Here is a 20576-nt window from a genome sequence, read left to right as displayed (position 1 = left end):
GCTCTCTCCTCACATAACCAATCTAAATCTAAATGAGCCCCCACTACAGATACACCAGCAGGCAATGACATTACACCCCCCCACCCCAACCCAACCCCCTACTCTACCCTACTACCCCCAGCGACACATATACACCAGCAGGCAATAATTTCACGCCATCCCTCAAAGCCCCCCCTCCACCTCCACTGCACACACACTCGTACCCCTTTTTGCCGCAACCCCACCAGCTGCACAGTACTCATTTGATTAAGAGGGGGAGGACAGGGAGAAGGAGAAATGGTGGGGGATCACTTTATCAGGATGACTTTCTAAGATGGCTATCATCAGCTACGAGGCTATCTCAAGCAGCGTCTGTGTTTACTTTGCTATTGTTCCCCACCATGTATCTGTTTCTCTGTGTCCTGCAACCCCAATCAGAGCAGTTTCATAGATATGTTTCCTCTGTTGTTGCGTTGTGTGTAACGGTTATCTGGACGGCTTGCTGCTGGAGAGCAAGCAGCAGATACCAGTTTGCGCTTTAGACTCTAAATGAGCAACACATTTTTGTTCTGTAGTTTTTCCTCTCTGGCAAGTTTCATCAACCGCTTGAAAGTTTTAATTGTAAAAAAGAACAAAATAAAATCTGCTTCACACACCTACGTTGTGGTCTTCCGAATGTTGCATATGGAAATCTGTGCATCCTAAATGTGCTGTAGTGTGCAATTTTGCTCCCCTCTCTCCTAGAGTCGTAAAACACATTATCATCGGGAGCAGCAGCAGAAGCAGCAGTGTAATTCATCCGAGGTCGTTAATATTCATCATATCATTTAGTCACAAAGGAAACTCATCTGGCTGAATGTCAGAGATGTAATTAATGAAGTGACCCCAGAGGTCATGGCTCCATTCACCAAACGCCTTACACACATTGCTGTGTTACACATACACACACACACACACACACACACACACTCGGTTATACATCAAAAGCCTTCCAGCCAGACAAAACCACCTTCGCACCTTCAACCCGGAATGTGCAAACACCCTCACATACCACAACATTCACAAAATGGCTTCTCTCAGTTAGACCAAAGGGATGAGACCAAAACATGCACCAAAGCAGACTTTATTTAGCTCAGTGGAGTATGGGAAGGGCAAGGAAGAGAAACACACACCAGGAGGGGAGAACTGGGGAAGGGAGATATAGAGACACACTAAACCACTGGAGCAGGACATAAGGACAGGTGCACATCACAGGTATCTTTTTGGTCATCACTATGGCAACAATATATCCAGAAAAAAAAAAGAAAAAGAATAGTTTTACCTACAGTAAAGATAACAGAGTCCCTTCACCATAGAGGACCTCAATATGTACATCTTACAGTCACTAAGATCAAGAGAATACAAGAGAAATGAAATTTAAAGTAATCAGTATACAAAAAAACTGCCTTGTGGTATTTGGAATGCACATTTCTGTACAGAAGAAAGCTCATTGGTATTGTCGTAAACATTGGTTAGTTTAAGAACAAAACTTAATGGAGTTAGTCAGTCCACATCCTTTGGAAAGTTGGTTATGGTGTCGGTTCGCTGGATAGATGGACTAGAGACATTGCAACACGGAAAAGACTGGCAACATACTAGTGGAAGTTATGGGGTCTTAACTCCGTCAAATAGCTATGCAGTATCTCCATAAATATTTAGAAGTTAACGCCCCGAGCAGGTTTCTCTGGAAGTGTGAAAACAATGTTTAATTTTTTTTGTCATTTCTGATAATATTTAATGGAATACTGAAAAACAAACCTGATGAAATTGAGCCCCACATATCCACTTGTTTTCAACAGAATAACAAAGGAGCAGTTAATCAACAGCATCACAGGTATCATTACAGTTTGTAGTCATTAAAGCCTAGTGGTAAAGCGATCAGAGCATGCATCTTTCTACAGTATCGTTAGAAACTACAGTACATTAGCAGCAAACTGGACATCCTTAAGGGCTGGAGTTCAACACTATGGTAAAAAAAGAAAGAAAAATAAACTGCAACATTTCTTAAGAGAAGTAAAACTCTTTAACCGCTATATTACAGACTGCCATGGCTCTAGTTTGGGGTTTTGGTTACAGTCTCCAGTGTGCTTATGAGAGGCAGAAAACAGTAGCTTAGATATAGGGACTCCTTCCTTCTTTAAAAACAGCAATACATCGTCAAGTAAACAGTAGCGCTTATTTTTGTAGGTCATATGGTTAAAGTATTATCACGTCTTTGGATTTTTGTCTTAAAGCATTAATTATTGTTTAGCTATTATTGTTATATTATTATTACAGTAAGAATAAGGACTGGTTGTAAAGTAACACAGGAAGAAAGGTAGAGACGAAAAAGGAAGCAGGGTGGGAGGAAGAAAGAGGGAAAATAAATTAAGTGTACAAAAATAACATCAATAACATCCAAAGTTTTTCTCAGCTTTGCGCAGTAGCTCCCTATCTGTAAGTGGGAAAGGGAGCTATGTCTCAATCATCCAATGAAGTCTTGAGTCAACCATACAAAAGCTAAATACTGTACATTTACCCCTCACACTATTAAACACTTTAGTTTCAATAAGGTTTTTGTAACAATCTATTACTCAGAGGTGAAAAGCTCAGATCTTTGAAATACAGAGATGTTTTTGTAGATATCTTTCAATACTTAGTCCAAGGTTAAACCCCGACTCTTCTGTTTTAAAAACAGAAAAGCTCAGTATTAAGATCACATTTGAAGTGGAGCCATGTTGAGCTGTTGACCTGAGCATAGAAAGCTTTACAATAATCACATAACATTGGTCAGCCATTGGTATATTCAAATAGAACGGAAAGGCAGTAAGTCACCTTGCCTGAACATATCAAAGCTGTCATAATCTTTTCATAATCATGACACTATTATATCGAAGCAAGACAGTTCATCTCAATCCATAAGATTTATATTAAGAAACTATTACTAAACACACACAATGTAAATTTGAGTTTGGTTAAAGTTTTCATATACAGTATAATGGTTGAGTGCTATAAAAAATAGTTTACCCCTTTCAGGACAAACTGGCCTTTTTCGTTCTGTGCTATTTGGGCTGTTATCCGCTAAAGGAACATAGAAGGTGTACATGTACAACAGAAGACTCATCATTGGCTTGTGGAGGGTGAAGCTGCATTCGAGCACCGTATCAGTCCATTGATACTCGGCTTACCTATGCCAGCTGCAGATCTCACCCATTCACCGTACAGACGTCAGCTCTGCAGTTTGTCGTTGAAAACAAACATGTTGAAACTAAATCCACAGACATGTAAAATTTTGGTTACGAGCTTTGGAATCTGAGTCAGTCTTTACAAAAGCTCTATGCGAATACCTCCATCTATTTCAAGGATATTTTTCTTTTTTTTTTGTCATTCTTCCACTGGTAACTGCTTTGTTTTTCTTCAAGTTTATCTTTTGGAGCTCTCTATTTACACTAAATCTCTTTGACAATTTTTTCCAGCCTGTTAAAGACTGGCACTACATGCTACACAGCTATTCATCTAGCACTGTCTGTTGGAGGGCCCACTGTGAGTCTGTCATGCAGACTGAGAGGTAGACTGCAGGTCTAGCTGGGCAGTGAGGTCACATACTTGGAGAATGCTCTTTGGCCTCTGTGGCATCTGGTTGGTTTAATCAAGGTGGTGTTTGGTTGTAGTAAGGTGTCTGACAGGGAAGGGAGAGGAGCTCTTTTCGACAAGAAAGCACAGACCAGGAAAGAGTTTTTGAACAATATGAAAAGAGGAAAGCTGTAGAGAGGGCTTGGTTTGGGCACTCTCCTACTCGAGAGAGTTTCTCTTTGGGCCATTTTGGCTCTGCATCTTTGGGGTGTTCAGGTTACAGGTTTGGCAGCAAAGTGGACAGGGTATATGTTCAGAGGTTGACAACAGGTGCAGGAGGGGTTTTAGGGAGAGTGTTGTAGATGGAAGCAATGGGACTGTAGTCTGCCTCTCTAAGCTCTGTCTCTCTCCCCCACCCCTGCGGACAGCTCGGCCTGCTCCCTCTCTGCAGCTTCAGAGCTCAGGCTCCTTGCCCTCTTCTCCTTGGCTCTGGCATTCTGGAACCACACCTTCAAAAAAAGATATTAAGGAATTAGGAAGTCATTACACATAAAAGATCCAGTTGTTTGGAAATTATTGTTTTCAATCAAAAATAATTGCAGATCCAACTTTTTTTTTCTTTTTACTATGAATATCTAGAACATTTACCTGCACCACACGGTGAGGTAGTCCCAGCTCCTGGCCCAGTGCCTCACACTCATGTCGGTTGGGGGTACGGTGGCTCCTGTAGAAGTCTCTAAGCTGCAGTACTTGGTAGTGGCTCATCTGTGTCCTTTGGCGCTGCTGCTGATGGTGCTGCTGCTGCAGAGTTTGTGTCTCGCCCCAATCTGTGCCTGGACCCCCAGATCCCTCAGGACTAGGAGAACCTTGTTCAGCCAAACTGGAACCCTCCTCACATGGGTACTCTTCTTCATCTTCCTCATAATCATCATCCTCTTCCTGGTTGTTTAGATCAATGGTCGAAGAAAGAGAGGTCATGGTTGGTTTCACTGTTAATTCTTTGTTGCTGATGACATAGCCATGGTTTGGGTTGGAGGAGATAGATGGGCCGGGTCTGTCCATGATAGACGACATAGCCATCCCAATCTGCCCACTGGATCCATTACTCATCGCTAAGTTATAGCCTGCTCTTTCAGCCTCTGCCCAGTGGCGTGACCTCATATGGGCATCAAGAGCACTTTTAACCTTAAAGAGAGCCCTGCAGAAGGGGCAGCGCAGGTGGTTGAAACCCAAGCTGAAACTGGATCCTGGCCCCAGTGAACGGAACTGTCCCTTTCTCTCTCTGGCTCGTGTATTCTGAAACCAAACCTGTAAAGGAAACACCAGTATGTTTTAAAACTACACAAAAGCATTAGCTCTTTTTTTCATGCAATGCTCTTTTTCATTCAACATTCAAATATTTTTGAACACAATAAAAATTCATAATGTACCTGAACCACACGTCTTGTTAGGCCTACATCGCGTGCAATGCTCTCCAGGACACCTCTGGTGGGGTTAGAGTCCATACTGTAGCGCTGATACAACACTTCAAGCTGTTCTGGGGTGATGGTGGTCCTCTGGCGCTTATCCCTTCGGTGTTCTTCCTCCACTTCTCTGCTGCTCCTTTGGGCTTCAAAACTGCTCTCTGAAATAAGTTTTGAATTCTGCTTCATGGTTGTTAGGGAACTTTGGGAGAGACTGTTGAGGGTGGTACTTGAGTGATCAGAGAGTGTGTTCTTCATTTGTATGCTGTTTAAGTGTGAAATCATTGGGTGTGTTGAATTGGGGTGCATTTGAGACATAGCACCTGAAAGCATTTGGCTGGCCATCAGGGTGTGGTTCGGGTGGAGCATCATGTAAGGCATGGTTCGGTCTGTAAAGCCAGAGTGAAGAAATTGGACCTGCGACTGAGCTGCCAGGAGGTGCCTTGTCTGATGTTCCTGCCACAGCTGGAAAGATGGCAATGACACTGGACAAAGACTACACTGGAACTGAGCCTGGGTTTGGGGTTTGAGCTGTTTTCTTGGCTGGGTTTCCATGGATAAGCTAGAATTAGCATCAGGCAGCTGAAGGTGACTTGTTTCAGGCTCTGGAGCTGTAGGGAGGCTGGGTAAAGTATCAGCCGGCTTTTCAACAGGTTGATCAGAAGAGGAGGGCTGTGTATGCCCCAGGCTGGAATGAGTCGAGGACAGGATGGTGGGTTCTATTTTTTGTGAAGAGGAGGAAGAGCTAGGATGGGGCATTTCTGGAGTACTTTCTGGCTGCAGATTGGGCTCAGGTTTTGGAAAGAGCCCAGTTTTCATAGCTAGAACAGTGTCCTTACTCTGGCTGTCTGCATCTGAAATTCCGCTTCGAGTTCGAACAAGAGCTGTGCTCTTGTTTGCCAGAGGTGAGACTGTTTTATCTTCTTGTTTTTTACTCACAGGTGTATGTTCACCTTTGGCCATTGGATGCTCACTCTCTGTGCAAGGAGAAGAAGACTCGGGAAAAGGGGAATCAGGGTGGGTGTAATACTCATATGTCAGATCCATGGAGTTTTCATTCTGAGATTCACTTTGTCCCTCGGCCCCATAGCTGATGCCATCATTATCATCATAATCATCATTCTTGTGGCAACCACTTCTCTGTCCATGAATGTTGTCATGCTGGTTGTTCCCCTCTAACCCGTCATCAGTCCCCCGGTCTTGATTTTTGCGGGCTCTCTGTCTGGCATTTTGGAACCATACAACTATGACTCTGTTAGGAAGAGACAAGAGAGCAGACAACCTGTCATATTCTTCCTCTCTGGGGTAGGGAGTGGCCTCAAACATACTCTGCAGGGTCTCCAGCTGTTGCTCTGTGAAGCGGGTTCGGGATGAGCGTCGGCCTCTATGGGGCTCTCCTCTCTGGAGGTCTGTTGTATGGGGCTGTGGGGAGTTGTTGGCTGGAAGGCTTGGGGAAGGTGAACATGGGGAAAGTGTCAGAGGCTGGTTTTGTGCCACCTCCTTACTGGACTCCTCCAGGGCTATGGTTGGGGGGTTATTAAAGTTGTAAGGGGAATCCTTGTCTCGCTGGCGCTCTTTAAATAGGGTGTTACGGAACCAGTGTTTGATGACTTTATGAGGAAGACCAGACAGAGCAGACATCTTGTTGATCTCTTCATCACTGGGGAGGCTGTTAATATCAAAATGTTTCCTCAGAACAGTCAGTTGCTCCTCAGAGATTCGGGTTCGGGTTCTCTTACCCTGTTGTTCAAGTACTGTTGGGCTGACTTGGGGTTGTTGTCCTGTTTGGATAGGGCTGGGTTGTGATGGTTGACCCAGTAGCACAGGATTAAGCTGTGGGGACTGACTTTGCAAAGCTGGGCTGAGCTGAGGTTGCTGGGCTAGCAAAGCTGGACTAAGCTGCGGCTGTTGCCCTAGCAGTGCTGGGTTGAGTTGAGCTTGGTAGAGTTTTGCCAACTCTGGGTTTAGATTTGAGTCTAACCAAGGCTGGGACTGGAGAGCTACTGACTGCATTACAACTGGAGAGAGGAGAGGAAGCTCCATGGGAAAAGGAATAGGGGGTAGGGGGAGTTTAGGTAAAGTCAGTGAAGGCATTGAAAGCTGAGGCAAGGTAAGAGGAAGCATAGGTAAGGGAAGAGATATGGAAGTACTTTGGGATGTGGAATGAGAAGTAGCTGTAGCAGATGTGCTTGGGATGTGTGCCTCTTGTGAAAAATCTTGAGGTTTTGAAGGTAAAGGAGAAGAAGGTGGAGGGCTAGTTCTTGAAAAGTCTGGATCTGGTGTGCATGTTTTGGATATGGGTTCTGAAACTGAGGGTATGGGTGAGGGTGCAGGTGACGTTGCAAGGCCTTTAATTTGAGGCTTAACTAGTTCCTCTGGTGGTTCTGCTTCTGCAGATTGAGCAACTACATCTTGGGGGCAAGCAGTTAAATCCTCCCCAGATTTAGGCTGTGTTAGTGGGTACATCTGGTCATACTGCAGCCTGTATTCTCTGGAAAACCTCTCCAATGTAGCAGTGGGAAAAAGCATCCTGTGAATGTACTCCTGGTGGCTTTTTAAAATCAAGGAATCTGAAAAAAACTTGCCACAGTCTCTACACTTCTCTCCTCTTCCACAGCATGCTTTCTCTGTTTTTGCAGCTTTCTCATCTTTGTTGTGTTTTTTCTCTTGTGGAAAGCATTCTATCCCTCCGCTGCCTTCTACTCTGTTATTATCATTGTTACAGCCTTCCATCTCCACATCCTGTAATCCACTAAACTTGTCTCTTTCCTCCACTAAGCACAACTCCATCTTGGTGTCATCAGAGCACTCTTGTTTATATGGTATCATATGAGTTGATATCTGCTGCTGGTGCCTGTGTCTACTTTGTATATATTGCAGTGCTAACTCAAAGCCATAACTCTGCAGCAGGGCTCTAAGAGGTTCCCCATTCACAGCGGCATAGGGCACTCTAGGAGGAGGACACTGCAGTCCAAGGAGATTACGAGATGATGAGGAATCTGTTTCCTTCTGAGTCTCATTTTTAAAAACTGTAACAGGCAATTCTTTTTCTTCCTCAAGCCTTGGATTTCTGTGTTGCCTTTCTGTCTGGTTGATGGAGGATCCACTACAGCCTGCTTCAGCATAGGCTTCATGCACATGATCCTTTGGTTGACTTAAAGATGCGTTTAAATTTTGTTTCTGTATTTGTTTCTCCTTTATCTTAGGTTGAGATTCCCTTTTACCCTCTGCCTTAACTTGTTCTTTTAGGATGGAGTTGTCAGACACAAACTGACTATGCTCTGGGCTCTTAACAACTAACTCTTGGTTAAGCTTCATGTCTCCTGACAAGTAAAAAGGAAGAAGAAGTTGCTGCTGCAGAGCGAGCAAGTTGTCTGGTGCCAGGGTAAAGTGTTGTTTAAGGAGATTCTCTGTTCCTAAAGGCAGATGCTGCAATAATTGGGACTGGAGGAGGGCTGTGTGTTGTTGTAACTGAGCTTGGGCCTGAGCCTGAGCCTGAGCTAACTGCTGCTGTTGTATAAGCATTAGCTGGTTTCTTGATGCTAGAAGCTCTGCCACTCTCTTTTTAGCCTGCTTGTTTTCACTGGGGTTGGAGAGGGTTGGCTGGGCCTCGGTTGTTAAGCCTGGAATTAAAAGCGAAGAGGTTGAACAGCTTCCTACATCTGGCCTCTTGCTTAAAGGCAAACTCTTGGATGTTTTGTCTTCTCTTGGGGTAGCAGCCTGAGTAGCAGTAGGGGGGACTGACACAGGAGCAGCTACACTAGATGCTGGGGTCTGTGGAGCTGAGTTCTGGGCAGCACGAGCTCGGGTTTGATGGAGGACAGAGCGAAGATGAATGTCCAGAGTGGAACTCTGGCTGTAGCCGACTCCACACAATCGACAGCGGTAGGGCCTAGGATCTGGGCCACGGGGAGCCTCAGGTGCAGCAACACCTGTGCCAGAGTCCTGCATGGCTCGTCTGGCTCGATGAAGATGGGACACAGAGTTATAGTGGACCAGAAGAATGGTTTTTTGGGTAAAAGATTCAGAACATATTGTGCATTTATAGGGCCTGGTTGGATCCAGATAGCGGTCCATTGTGGGGTTAGAGCTCTTTTTGACAAGTGAGCTGGAAGTAGGTTCTGATATGATCTCCTCATTTTGCCCTTTCTCTGGCTCAGGTAAATCCTCCTCACTTTCATCAATTTCTCCAACCGCGTCCTTGTCTTTAAATTTAACTTCCTCATTTGTTTCCTCCTTTCCATCCATGCCAAGTGCTTCTTCTTCCTCTATCCCCTCATCTTCAGCCTCTCCTGCTTCTTGACCCACTTGAGGTGATAAACTTAAATCTGGTTGAAATGAACTCTTGTTAAGCTCCATGTATTGCGGAGTATGAGGTGGTAGGGGTGTATTTTGCCCCTGTATGTTGTCAAGCTGTGAGTGTGTGTTCTGCATGTGTCTCTGCAGTGCCTCCTGACTGCGGCATTGTCTTGAACAGAGGGGGCACTCTGTCGCCGCCCTCATGGCATGGTACTGCCAGTGCAGCTGGAGCTTCTCCTGAGTGGGGAACGCCAGGCTGCACCTGCTGCAACGAAACCGGTAACCATGGCGATCAGAAAGGGGAGGGGGGTCGCTGGCTGGGGAGGTGGGCGGAGAAGAGGGGGGGATCTGAGTTGGGGACTGAGGAGCCAGTCTCCCATTGGAAGGGTGAGTTGTGGTGTCTTCCAGGGGTGGGGTGAGTAGAGCTGTGACATCTTTGGGTGCGGCTACTTCTCCCTCAGTGTTTTCAACAAAAATGCCTGAAAAATGCATAAACATAGTGATTGTTAATTCAAAATTACTTTACAATAACATCAGGCTAACAATACAATGTGTTTAAAATGAATAACATTGTTGTTCTTTACAATTCCTTAATAAATACACTAAATTATGGGCAGCTTTATCATGTATTTTTAACCAACCTTTATCTTTCTGTGAGGCAGTGGTATCAGCAGTATGGGAACAATTTTCATTGTTATTCTTGGGGGTTTTATTTTTCTGACTATCATCTGTGCACAACTCAGGCTGTGTTTCTGTCTGCAGCTGAGGCGGAGGTTGTTCCATGGATAGTGTGACCTGGAAAGGAAAGAAATTGACGGTCTGTCAGTTATTTTTGTTTTTTATTGCTAATTACACTGTGGTGTCAGTGGTGTTCTACCAATTCACACTAAATGAAATATGGGCTATAACCACATTCTCTTAATACAACATCATGAATAAAACATGTTTAATTGTACTGCATAATAGCGAGCAAACATCAAGATATATAAACATGGAGTTCTTGCACACCATCTCCTAATGTCATTAAACATTCAAGTGTGAATTTTTGAGTGTATCTTTAAATCTTGCACCTGCCTGCGCAGCAGATTAGACGGCAGGACACGTCAATTTGGTAATAAGTGTATATGGTTGAGATATGTGGGTCTGCCCTTCAGCTCCTACGACATCCTCGTACATGCCCCAAGGGTTTAATAAAACTTTACTGAGCTGAATAATGAATTTATTCAAAATCATTCTTCATATAGAAAACCTCCATCTCCACAGCTTCAAGCTCTGAGAGCAAATACTATATCTATTCGAACAGCTAGCTACCCTAAGGAAAGGACGGACAGCTAAAGATGAGATTTACATGACAAGAGTTTTCTCTGCGTAACAGCTTCATAAGAGAGAAAGAGAAGAACAACCACACACACACACACACTGCAGAGAAAACTGAAGGTCAGGCTTAATCTAGAGAGCGTAATTGGAAAGCAAGGTACATAATGGCCATCATCACCTCAGTCTGAATTAATGAACCTCAATTACTATCAGAGAGAGTGAGGGAGGGGTTGGAGGGGAAGGAGGGAGGACGATGATTGGGAGGGGGGTAAGGGTTGTAGAATATGAAAAAGAGAGCGAGCAGGGAGAGGGAGGGAGGAAGTATGGGGCAATGAACAAAAAACTGCTTTGGAGACAGAGAGAGTGAGTAAGGGAGGGGTAACGCATAAGAAATTGAGAGAGAGCTTGGGAGAGACAGAAAGGGAGGGGCAGGAGCAGAGATTGCTGAATAGGAATGATAGGAGTAGCTGGAGGGGGGAGAAAGGGACAGCAGAGGGAGGAAAGGGTGAAAAGCAGTCAGTCAAGTGGAGGCGAAGAGCGCAAGAGACAAAGGCCACTTAGCATACGGGCCAGGGAGATGGAGGATGGTGATGTGGATAGATGACCAGTCTTTGTTAGTTGGAGAGACACAGTAAAAAGCATGGGGGCCCCTTTTTAGCTTGACTGCACTTCTGGTAATAGAGGGCTACTTAAACATGCATTATAGAAAGACTGGCTTTTCCCTCACTCACTCAGTCAAACCCTCTCCTCCACTCTAAAAGACACATACACATACACACAGAATGCACGGCTGCATCAAAGATGATAGCGGGGAGCTACTTAAACATGCATTAAAAAAAGCGCTGCCTTTCTCTCTGGTGCCTTCTTAATGGAATTGTCTCCCTACATTTCACTCTTCCCCATCCCCCATCGCTTTGCCTTCTCATTTTCTTTTGCTTCCCGACAAACGCAAATACAACAAATACACACTTGCATACACTTACTGTGCTGATGAGCTTGTCTACACAGTCCTGGGCCACACTGTGCACATGTGTGAGATGCTGTTGAAGGTGTGTGTATGGGACTTTAACCTGGCACAAAGGGCACTGGACAGTCTTAAAGAGAAAACAGAAAAGAAGAGAAAACCAAGAAGTTAATTTAAAAGGCTGCAAGAGAGCATATCTTGACATGGGTTTGGGGAATACATACGTGTCCATTGTTACGTTTTATATTCACATGGACAAACTCAAATCATTTAAATGGTTGTCAGCCGCGTACCTGCTGGTTCTCATTTTGCTGGTGTATTCTGGGGCGTTTGGTTGAGATGGAGATTTCCAATTCCTCGTATCCAGGGGATGCGCGCTTGACTGAGGGCAATGACTCCCTCTTTTCTCTTTCCTCCTCCCTATTTTCCTCTTCTAGTAAAAAATGGATACGAACAAATGTTAATAGATTATTATTTACTCTGTATGCTATAATTCATCATGCTATCATTCGAGTTCAATTATATGTGTGTTGAATGATTTTTCAAATAGAAGCAGCCATACCTGTCTCCTCGGAAATCAAGTTACATTTGTCTTTGGTTGTGTCCAAAGGACCAGTGTTGGTTTCACCGGAAGTTTCCATATCCTCACTGAACTCTCCTGGGACGAGAAAAATAATTGTTATACAAACATTGTCGGGCTAATTGTAGTTTATATTATTCTCTAGATAGCATCTTTCAAAAAGACCAATGTCTTTGGGCCACACTTTGTTTTTCTTTTGTGCCTCCATACACTATTGATCAATCATTGATTCTCCATTAGATTCTCCTCAGAGGTGGAGAAGACGTAATATGGACTTACAACACATCAGTTCACCTCAATAAGTCTTAATCAGCACATAGAAAAATCACAGGGCACACTGAATTCACAACTCAAGTGTTTAACTACTCATTTTAGGGCTAGTGCTCCAAACATGTCAATTCCATGTTTCATCTTAAACACACAGCAGACATCCCCGAGCCTCCACCTCCACCCCATTCTTGTCCAGGGCATTCGTATTGGTCCATTGATTAGCAGGTGCTAGTTAGCTGTTGTCAGGGGTTATTGGGGATATAACAAGGATGTGTATTGACTAATCAATTTACTTGATCAATATCCCCGCAACAGCCATTAGTCATTTTCTCACTCTTTTCATCTTAATCCCCCGTCTGCTGTCTGACGCTGCCAGCACATGAAATCAAATACACCCACACAGCTCTTATTCTCACCTGTGTCACCATCAGGGCTTTTCCTGATGGTAAAAATGGCTGCCAGCTCCTCTCCGCCCATAGGCTGCAGCTGTAGTAGCCCTTCCCTCTGCTGATGGGTCGGGGTTTGACTGTGTTTAAGTACTTGGAGTTTAGAAGAGGAGGAGTGGTTGCATAGGAGACAATGGAACAGCCACGAACCACCATCAACCTCGCCATCATACTGCTGCAGGAACTAAAGATAATGAGGGAGAAAGAGGAGACGGCACATCATTTATTATATTTGGACAGTTTATAAATCAAGTGTAATTATCATGAATTGCTAGATACAGATTTAGACTCGTGTACTGACTCTGTAAACCCGAACGCTGGCCTCGTGGTGTGAACCGAGGGAATGTCCTCGTAGCTTCTCCAAACTGCTAGTCACGTAGTCACATAGGTTGCACCTCAGCTGGACAGGGTTGCCCTTAGCAATAAGGGCAGCCCCCTCCTGACCCCGGTCTGCGCCCTCCTGAAGGTGAGCAGCAAGCTGGTAGCGGGTGCGGTGTCTGTCAGTCTGGCAGTGCAAGGAGAAGTTAGCCCTCAGCGGGGTGGTGTAGCCACACAGCCTGCAGTGACAGCCACCGGCAACCAGGGAGCACCACTCAGACTGTGGCAGAGAGCGAGGGGCATTCAGGTGCTGGTCCACAGACTCTAAGCTGTCGGACGAAAAACAGGAGCAGACAAGGCATTGAAACACTCCAGGGGAGAGGGGTCCAGTTGGGGACAGAGATGGGGCTGGAGGGGGTGAGGGAGAGGGAGAAGGGGAAGGAGTTAGTGTGGACCCAAGGGTGACTGGCTGTTCTGCAACTTGTTGACTGGTCAGGCGCATGTTCAAGGAGAGCTCGGCGCCTAAAACACAGAGAGAAATCTTGTAAGAATTGACACAATTTCCAAATTTTATATTTGCATTACATTGATTGAGAGATGTGATTCATGACTCACCTGTGTTTTGTAGGTGTTTAAGCTGTGGGGCAAGGCTTCTGCAGTGAGACAGATAGTAACCTCTCTGTAGCCGGAGCATGTTGTGTGTGTGTTTCTCGCTGGTGGTGTGTATGCGCAGGTTGCGGGCAATGCTGGTCTCATAGTCGCACACATCACACCGCCACCGCTTACCATGAGAGTGAGAGTGTGCAGGTGGTGTGAGCTTAGCAGGCTGGGTTGTAGGCGTGGAAATAGAGAGTGGGAGCTTGTATGCAGGTTCTTCGACTGCGTGACCATTGGAGGAGCTGCTATTGTTGGTAATGTGAGAGGTGGGCATGTGACCATTCGAGTGTCCCCCATTTTGAACGTTATTAAGGTGTTTATCTGACTGCATGTGTATGCTGAGGTTGCCTTTCGATGAGGTAGCGTAGTCACACACCTCACAGCGGTAGGGCTTGTAGCCACAGGCGTAGGTTTCACCGCGGGCCAGGCGAGGATGAGGTTTCCCCGAACTACAATATCCGCACACATCTCGTGTTGCACCTCCACACACACACTTTCCCCCGGAGGCGCCACACACACACTGGCCTCCCGTCTCTGGATGTTTCTCCTTCATGTGGACTTGCAGTGTATGCTGAGACTTATAGTGCCAGTTACACTTGGGGCATTTCAGCGTTTTGCAGGAATTGCGTGAGTGCATTATGGTCATGTGACTGGTCAGTGAATTAGGAGAGAGGTCTTGGTTGAGGTTTTTAAGGACAGCATCTTTCTGTTCTCCCTCTTTGTCTCTCTCGTCATCCCCATCAGTGTCTAGCTGGCTGTCATTTGGTTCTGGAGCTTTGGCACCATCTCCATTGGAAATGGAAGAGTGAGGAACCCCTGCCGGCCCATCATCCTCAGCAGGTGAACTGGCAGGCTCCGTCCCTGCCAGTGGAAAAGCCAGAGTAGACTGCTGGGATTTAAAGCTCTGAGGAAACCCAGAAATCCAGCCCTGATCTCCCTTAATGTCTTTTACCTCTGTCTCGCTCAGCAGGGCAGGAGAGGAGGACGGACAAGTGAAGTGCTTTGGAGAGGTGGAAAGAAAAGGGGAGGGCTTTGGAGAGGTGGAAGGAGTGGGGGAGGGCTTTGGAGAGGCGGCTGTTTTGCTGTCGAGTGTGCCACTGGCCTTTGCAGTGCTGGAAGAAGAGCTGTGCTGGCTCTGTTGAGGTAATAAAGAACATTTGGATTTGGTTTGGCTTTGGTTTGAGATGGCCTCCTCCTCTTCCTTTTCCTCCTCTCCGCCTCCGCTGCTGAGGGCTGCTGGGAGGCCCCCTGTAACTGACGCCTCTCCCACACCTACATGCTTCCCCCCTTCTTCCTTCCTTTGCCCTGACAAATATCCCTCCCCAAAGTCTTCCTCCATCCCCTGCTTTTGACACGCTCCATTCTCCTGCGAATGTCGGCCTCCTTCTTTCTGCTCACCTCCCTGGGTCTCTTCTCTAGCCTGGGACCCCTCTGCGCCCCCCTCCTCCTGCTGCTGAGGCAGGGTCAGGGGCTCTTTGGCAGGGGCCGTGGCTGAGGTATGAGAGGATGACCCCTGCTCAGGACTGACCGCCAGGGTCAGGAGAGGAAGAGATAAAGCCTGGGGACTGAGGTCAGCATCTCTCTCCTCTCCTCCCCCTCCATCCCCTCCTCCTCCCTCACCGCTGTCCATACCAGAGGCTACAGCTGCCGCGCATTACGACCCCACCTGTGTGTTTCAGATAGAGAGGAAGAGGAGAAGACAGCAGGAGAAAGGTAAAGGGAGAAAAGAGAGGAGAAAAGGCAATACATGAGTCATGTAAATAATATTGCATAACAGTGGAGGCCATTGATTACAGTCCCTGGATAGCATCTGTTCAATACTGCTTTCACAGTGCGCAATACAGAGGCTGGTTACTCAGGGGTTAGCGTTAGCCCTTAATGGGAAAATCAATAGCATGAGCGCTAAACTAGGTAGAGGAATGCGGGTAAAGGCTACGCAGGAGGTCTATAATATTCCTCAGGGGATAGGATTAAATAAAGAACTGAACGCTTGTGAGCTAAAGGGCTTCCACTAAATTGCCACACTTAGATAAAAGCGGATAAAAGAACAATTTTTAAAGCCAGTGTATCCGTTTCTACATCTTTTGCAGTTCATTAGTACTGAGATAACATGTGAGTGAAAGGGGATTTCTGTTTAGCAGGAGACATTTAACCACTCATAACGCAAACACAGGCAGTTACCACAATATAATAAACACCTGTGTAATCAAACTGAGTCCAGAATACAACAAATACTTATGTAAGGCTTATACTATTTATGTTTGGACTTTAGATGGCTGTTAAAATCTTTGGTATCTTTTTGAATCAATGGATTTCAGTGTTGCAGTGCATTGTATTTTATTTTGACTTCTCATCATTGTATGTGTATCATTTTGTTTCCACTCTTTGTAAGTCCAACACACCCATAAATAACTAATCACATTTTGTAATTAAATAAAACTTTGTGCGTAATGCGATCATGGTCAATAAAGTTGGAGTGAATAAAAAAGAAAAAATTAAATTGAAGATTAAAATCTTTAATATCAAGACTGGATTTTCTCTGCTTATGAAATAATTCAAATTAAACAAGCAAAGGGTTATGACATTATCAGTGATGAATCTCCATAAATATTCAAGCTAATAATTCAAATGTATGAACAAAATACACAATGTGATTTCACATAGACTCTGAATCACCAGCACATTCATGCATCACGACAAAGACCTCCTAAAAAAAATAAACGGGCCTCTCCTCCTCGTCTGCCTCTGACTGACAGATGGATGCCTGATGAGACAGATACATCTCTCTTACTCTGTGTGCGTCCCACAATCTCATTACTGACCTTTTTTAATCAAGGAGAGACCTTAATGTACCCTTTCACCTTCTCCTTCAACTAACCAACCCCCTCCTCCTCCTTAAACACCCTCTCTCCTGCAGCCACCCCCTCTCCCCTCTCTGCACCTTAAAGATATATGGCTCATATCGGCACTCTGATAGTGCTTTAATGTACTGTGTTTATGTCACAGGCCACAGACCCTTGCCCACTGCAGCTGTCCACTGTCCCGTCGGGTAGCACTGAGGGGCTGAGCCTGCCTGCCAGCAGCTGAGAACAGTCTCTAATCTGATAAAGATTTTCATTTACACTGCAATCAATAACCTGGGTCTATCGGCAATGTAACTATTTATACAAACATTCCTGGCTCTCTATCGATCACAAGTGCGGGAAACCATCATTTAACAACGCCTGTGTGTGTGCATCTGTGTGTGTTAATGTGTGTACATCCTGTTGTGCAATGCAAACTGATTCAGATAATGTCAATCAAGCACACACACGACACCTGAAATTGAACATGCATATTAATACTGTTCAAAACACGTGATAAATCTTTGTCAATAAGTGTGCATACAAGAGATTTTGCAACATAAAATTATGTAGAATTACCAACAAAAAGTGTGTTCTGTGAATCTGTATCTTAGGTGTGTGTGTCTGTCCTTCTGTCTGTGTCTGTGTGAGTGTGTGTGTGCGTGTGTATTAAGAATAGAGAGAATGGGGAGACAGGGGAGTGAAGGGGAGAGAGAAAGAGACAGACAGGAGACTTGTGTGGTTATACATTAGGAAATACATTGTTATTGTCATTATAGGACCTGGATAAACACAGTTGGACGTGGATAAACATTGTTTTGGACGCGTGAGGACCCACTGGACCACATAGAGCCTACACCAGTCTGCAGGTAAAAGCCCTAAGCTGTATTTTGCTGTCTTATTCTTGGAGCGTGCTGTTAGAGCATACCGGACGGGCAGCAACTCGAAGTTAACTCCCCGTCTGTGTCTGTGTTGTCAAGCCACTGACCAACATTCAGCCTGCACTCTACTTCAGCCTTTGTTTACAATGGACCGCAGCGTACCACACTCCGATCCAGCTAAACCGAGAGCGATCGCGTTCAGTATCCAGTAACAGGTGACTCAATGCTCAAGCAGATCAACAAAAGCATGATTTTTTGCGATTTACAAGCTGCACTGACCAAACACCCCCTCCTCCCCACCGCCGGGTTGCTTCCTCACAGGTCCCTTTAATATCGTAAACAAATGGTGGACTTACATTTCTGCAGCGGCTCTGGTACAAAGCTCCGTACGCTGAATGTGTAGTAGTCCAGAAAACAATCGTATAGAGAGCCCACTCATTCCTTATGAATGATCCTCTGCGTTTTTACGGAGCCAGGAGGAAAAAAGGGGAGAGGGAGAGAGAGCAGCGGGGTCCAAGTTGTTACCAAACAACAGAGTAATTAAAGCTACATATAGGCTGTAGTAAACAGAAGATGGGGGACGGAGGGGTTTGTGCGAGCTCCAGAGGTAGAATGAGTTCTGATCACTGTGGGGGGAAAAACACTTGGCTCTTTATTCCTGCTAATTAGTTTCCTTCAAAAAATGGCTGAGATTACGCCCAGTGCGCATGTGCGTAATTGCGCAGACACCGCTAATTAGCCCGTTTGGATCAATAGGATTCCGCGAGAGAGAGAAAGAGAGAGAGGGAGGGAGGGATGAAGGGGGAGAGGCTACAGCGGACGCAAAGAGAAGACAACGAGATGATAAAATATTTTTAAAAGTGCGAGAAATAACACCTGAACGGTAAATTTGAATTACAAACAGAATACCATGGCTAAAAATTCCTATAATAAAATTAAAATGTACATTTAACCAAATCCAAGCTAATCGAAAAAAATGTTGAGTGGAAAAAAACACCAAAAATTCACAAATTAAATACCACAAAAAACAATGTTAAAGTAAATATTGACCAAATACAGACGGATTTAATCCCAACAGGCTTTCTAGACGAAAATTATGATGACAGAAAATCGACCACAAAATGCGACACTTACACCGTGATTCACTATTTATGACTAAACACATACTACAAGGCCCTGAAGGCTTATTTTACGAATATTACGTTGACTTTTTGTTTCAGACCAAGCATTTTTAGACGCTCAAATGTAGGCGTTATGTGCGAGAATCCAATCCTGTTATTTCCATGAAATATATATATAATTTCTTTGAAATAGCTCATCTGCCTTGGAAAAGTTGAAGCCTGTTATCGCAAGGTTTCGGCAGAGAAATATAAACGTCTAACAAAGAGATCCTAACACTAATGCATAAAACAAAAGGAAAAAAATACATGTAAAACGAGACATAACACCTCTGATTGTATTATGGACTTTGGTTGCAGGTGTGGGTTTCAGACAATTGTTTGGTGTTTAATTTCCTCAGTTTTGGAAAACAAAAAATATTTAAGCCTAAATTGACGTGTCCATTCCTCATCACAGAGGACCTTTAGGTTTTTTTTTTCTTCTCCGGCCGTCCCATCCTCGCCACTCGGCTCTATTGTTATGATAATACTATTGTGAATTTCACGCTGGATGTGCAATCTGTCCATCGTCCATATTAAAGAAGGTGAACGCTGCATTCATTTGTAAAATCAAATGGTAGCTTTTTACTTTATTAGATCCTGATTGTCAAAGCTGACCTCGTCCTTATTAATAGGAGTGTGTAAATACAAATAAAGAAAGGTGTGAAAGGCTGCAATGTTACGGCAAAAAGTCCTAATAGAGATATTATAGGAATATTATTGTATTAAGACAGGAGAAAAAGGCTTTAGCATTTACTGCAGAAAGGTTACTATACGCTCACTGTTGCGTGAAACAACCGCACTATAAGGCCTTATCGCAATAGTGCATGAATATTAATGATATTACGTTATGTTGGTTTTGAATGCACACACATTTTGAATTTGGTATGGTGAGAATCTTTTCTTTCTTTTATTCAACCATAAATATGTAAACACTACACTATATGCATTGGTCAATTAATGATGATGATGATGTGCCCTTCATTTGTAGCACATTCAATAATTATTTTATGATGTGAAAACGCTAAAAGTGATCAGTCTGTCTGGCACATGTCACCAAGCAAAGGCTGCATGTTATCACAGACATAAATCAGAGCTGATCTCTTTTCTTTATGCAAACGTGGATATTTTCTGTTGTTGTTGGGGCTGCAGATACAGCGGGGACAATTTAATGTCATTTTATGGGCCAAAGACAATGACAGTGAGTGGTGATAGAATTTTAATGTCACTGCTTGTAGTGTGTGTGTGTGTGTGTGTGTGTGTGTGTGTGTGTAGGTGCTGTCTATGTGTTTATTGGTTTGAATAATAAGGAAAATGTAAAAATGGTACTTGACGCTAAGGCAATATGGGAATCTGCTGTTAGATACATGTAACAGAAAAATCTGCAAACGTTTGTGATGTCAGGGAAAAAACATGAAAAAGAGATTTAGCTCTAATAATTTAGTTTACATTTTTAAACAGTATGCATCCTATTTATATGTCATAAACACACTGTGGTGCTCCGACACAATAATAAAATGCCTTTAAATGATCCTTAATAGTATTTGCATCACTTTTCGGTTGATGTAAATTCCCATTTGCATTTACAAAATTTGCAGTTGCCTTTTATATTGGCTCAAATATTAAAGGCAGGCGAACACCCACATTTGATGTCGCTGTCAGTGTGAAAGGAATGGTTTATAAGATGTTCACACTTATTATATTACACAGATTTTACATCCCTTTAAAAAGCAGTCCTCGAATGAAGGCACATATTTACAGAAAAGAGAAGAATCATTCTCCTGACGTGTTAATATCTGAACCCTGAGAAA

General features: G+C 44.2%; 1 protein-coding gene across 1 annotated transcript; it reads right to left on the bottom strand.

The window, feature by feature from the left end:
• Nucleotides 1-1086: 1086 nt before the first annotated feature.
• Nucleotides 1087-15514, bottom strand: LOC138612880 (zinc finger homeobox protein 3-like). The gene is made up of 10 exons (XM_069686386.1): nucleotides 13843-15514; nucleotides 13211-13749; nucleotides 12880-13093; nucleotides 12176-12271; nucleotides 11907-12046; nucleotides 11633-11743; nucleotides 9974-10127; nucleotides 5001-9811; nucleotides 4219-4878; nucleotides 1087-4079 (listed from the first exon to the last, which is right to left on the bottom strand). The coding sequence occupies exons 1-10, from the start codon at nucleotides 15512-15514 to the stop codon at nucleotides 3963-3965; spliced, it is 8514 nt and encodes a 2837-aa protein (XP_069542487.1). The 3' UTR covers nucleotides 1087-3962.
• Between the last annotated feature and the right edge of the window lie 5062 nt (nucleotides 15515-20576).

This window comes from Semicossyphus pulcher, unplaced genomic scaffold, assembly GCF_022749685.1.
Source record: "Semicossyphus pulcher isolate SPU_LCO1_2020_fin unplaced genomic scaffold, fSemPul1.0.p SCAF_8, whole genome shotgun sequence".
In the NCBI taxonomy this organism is placed as follows: domain Eukaryota; kingdom Metazoa; phylum Chordata; class Actinopteri; order Labriformes; family Labridae; genus Semicossyphus; species Semicossyphus pulcher.
This window is presented reverse-complemented; position numbering and strand designations above follow the sequence as displayed.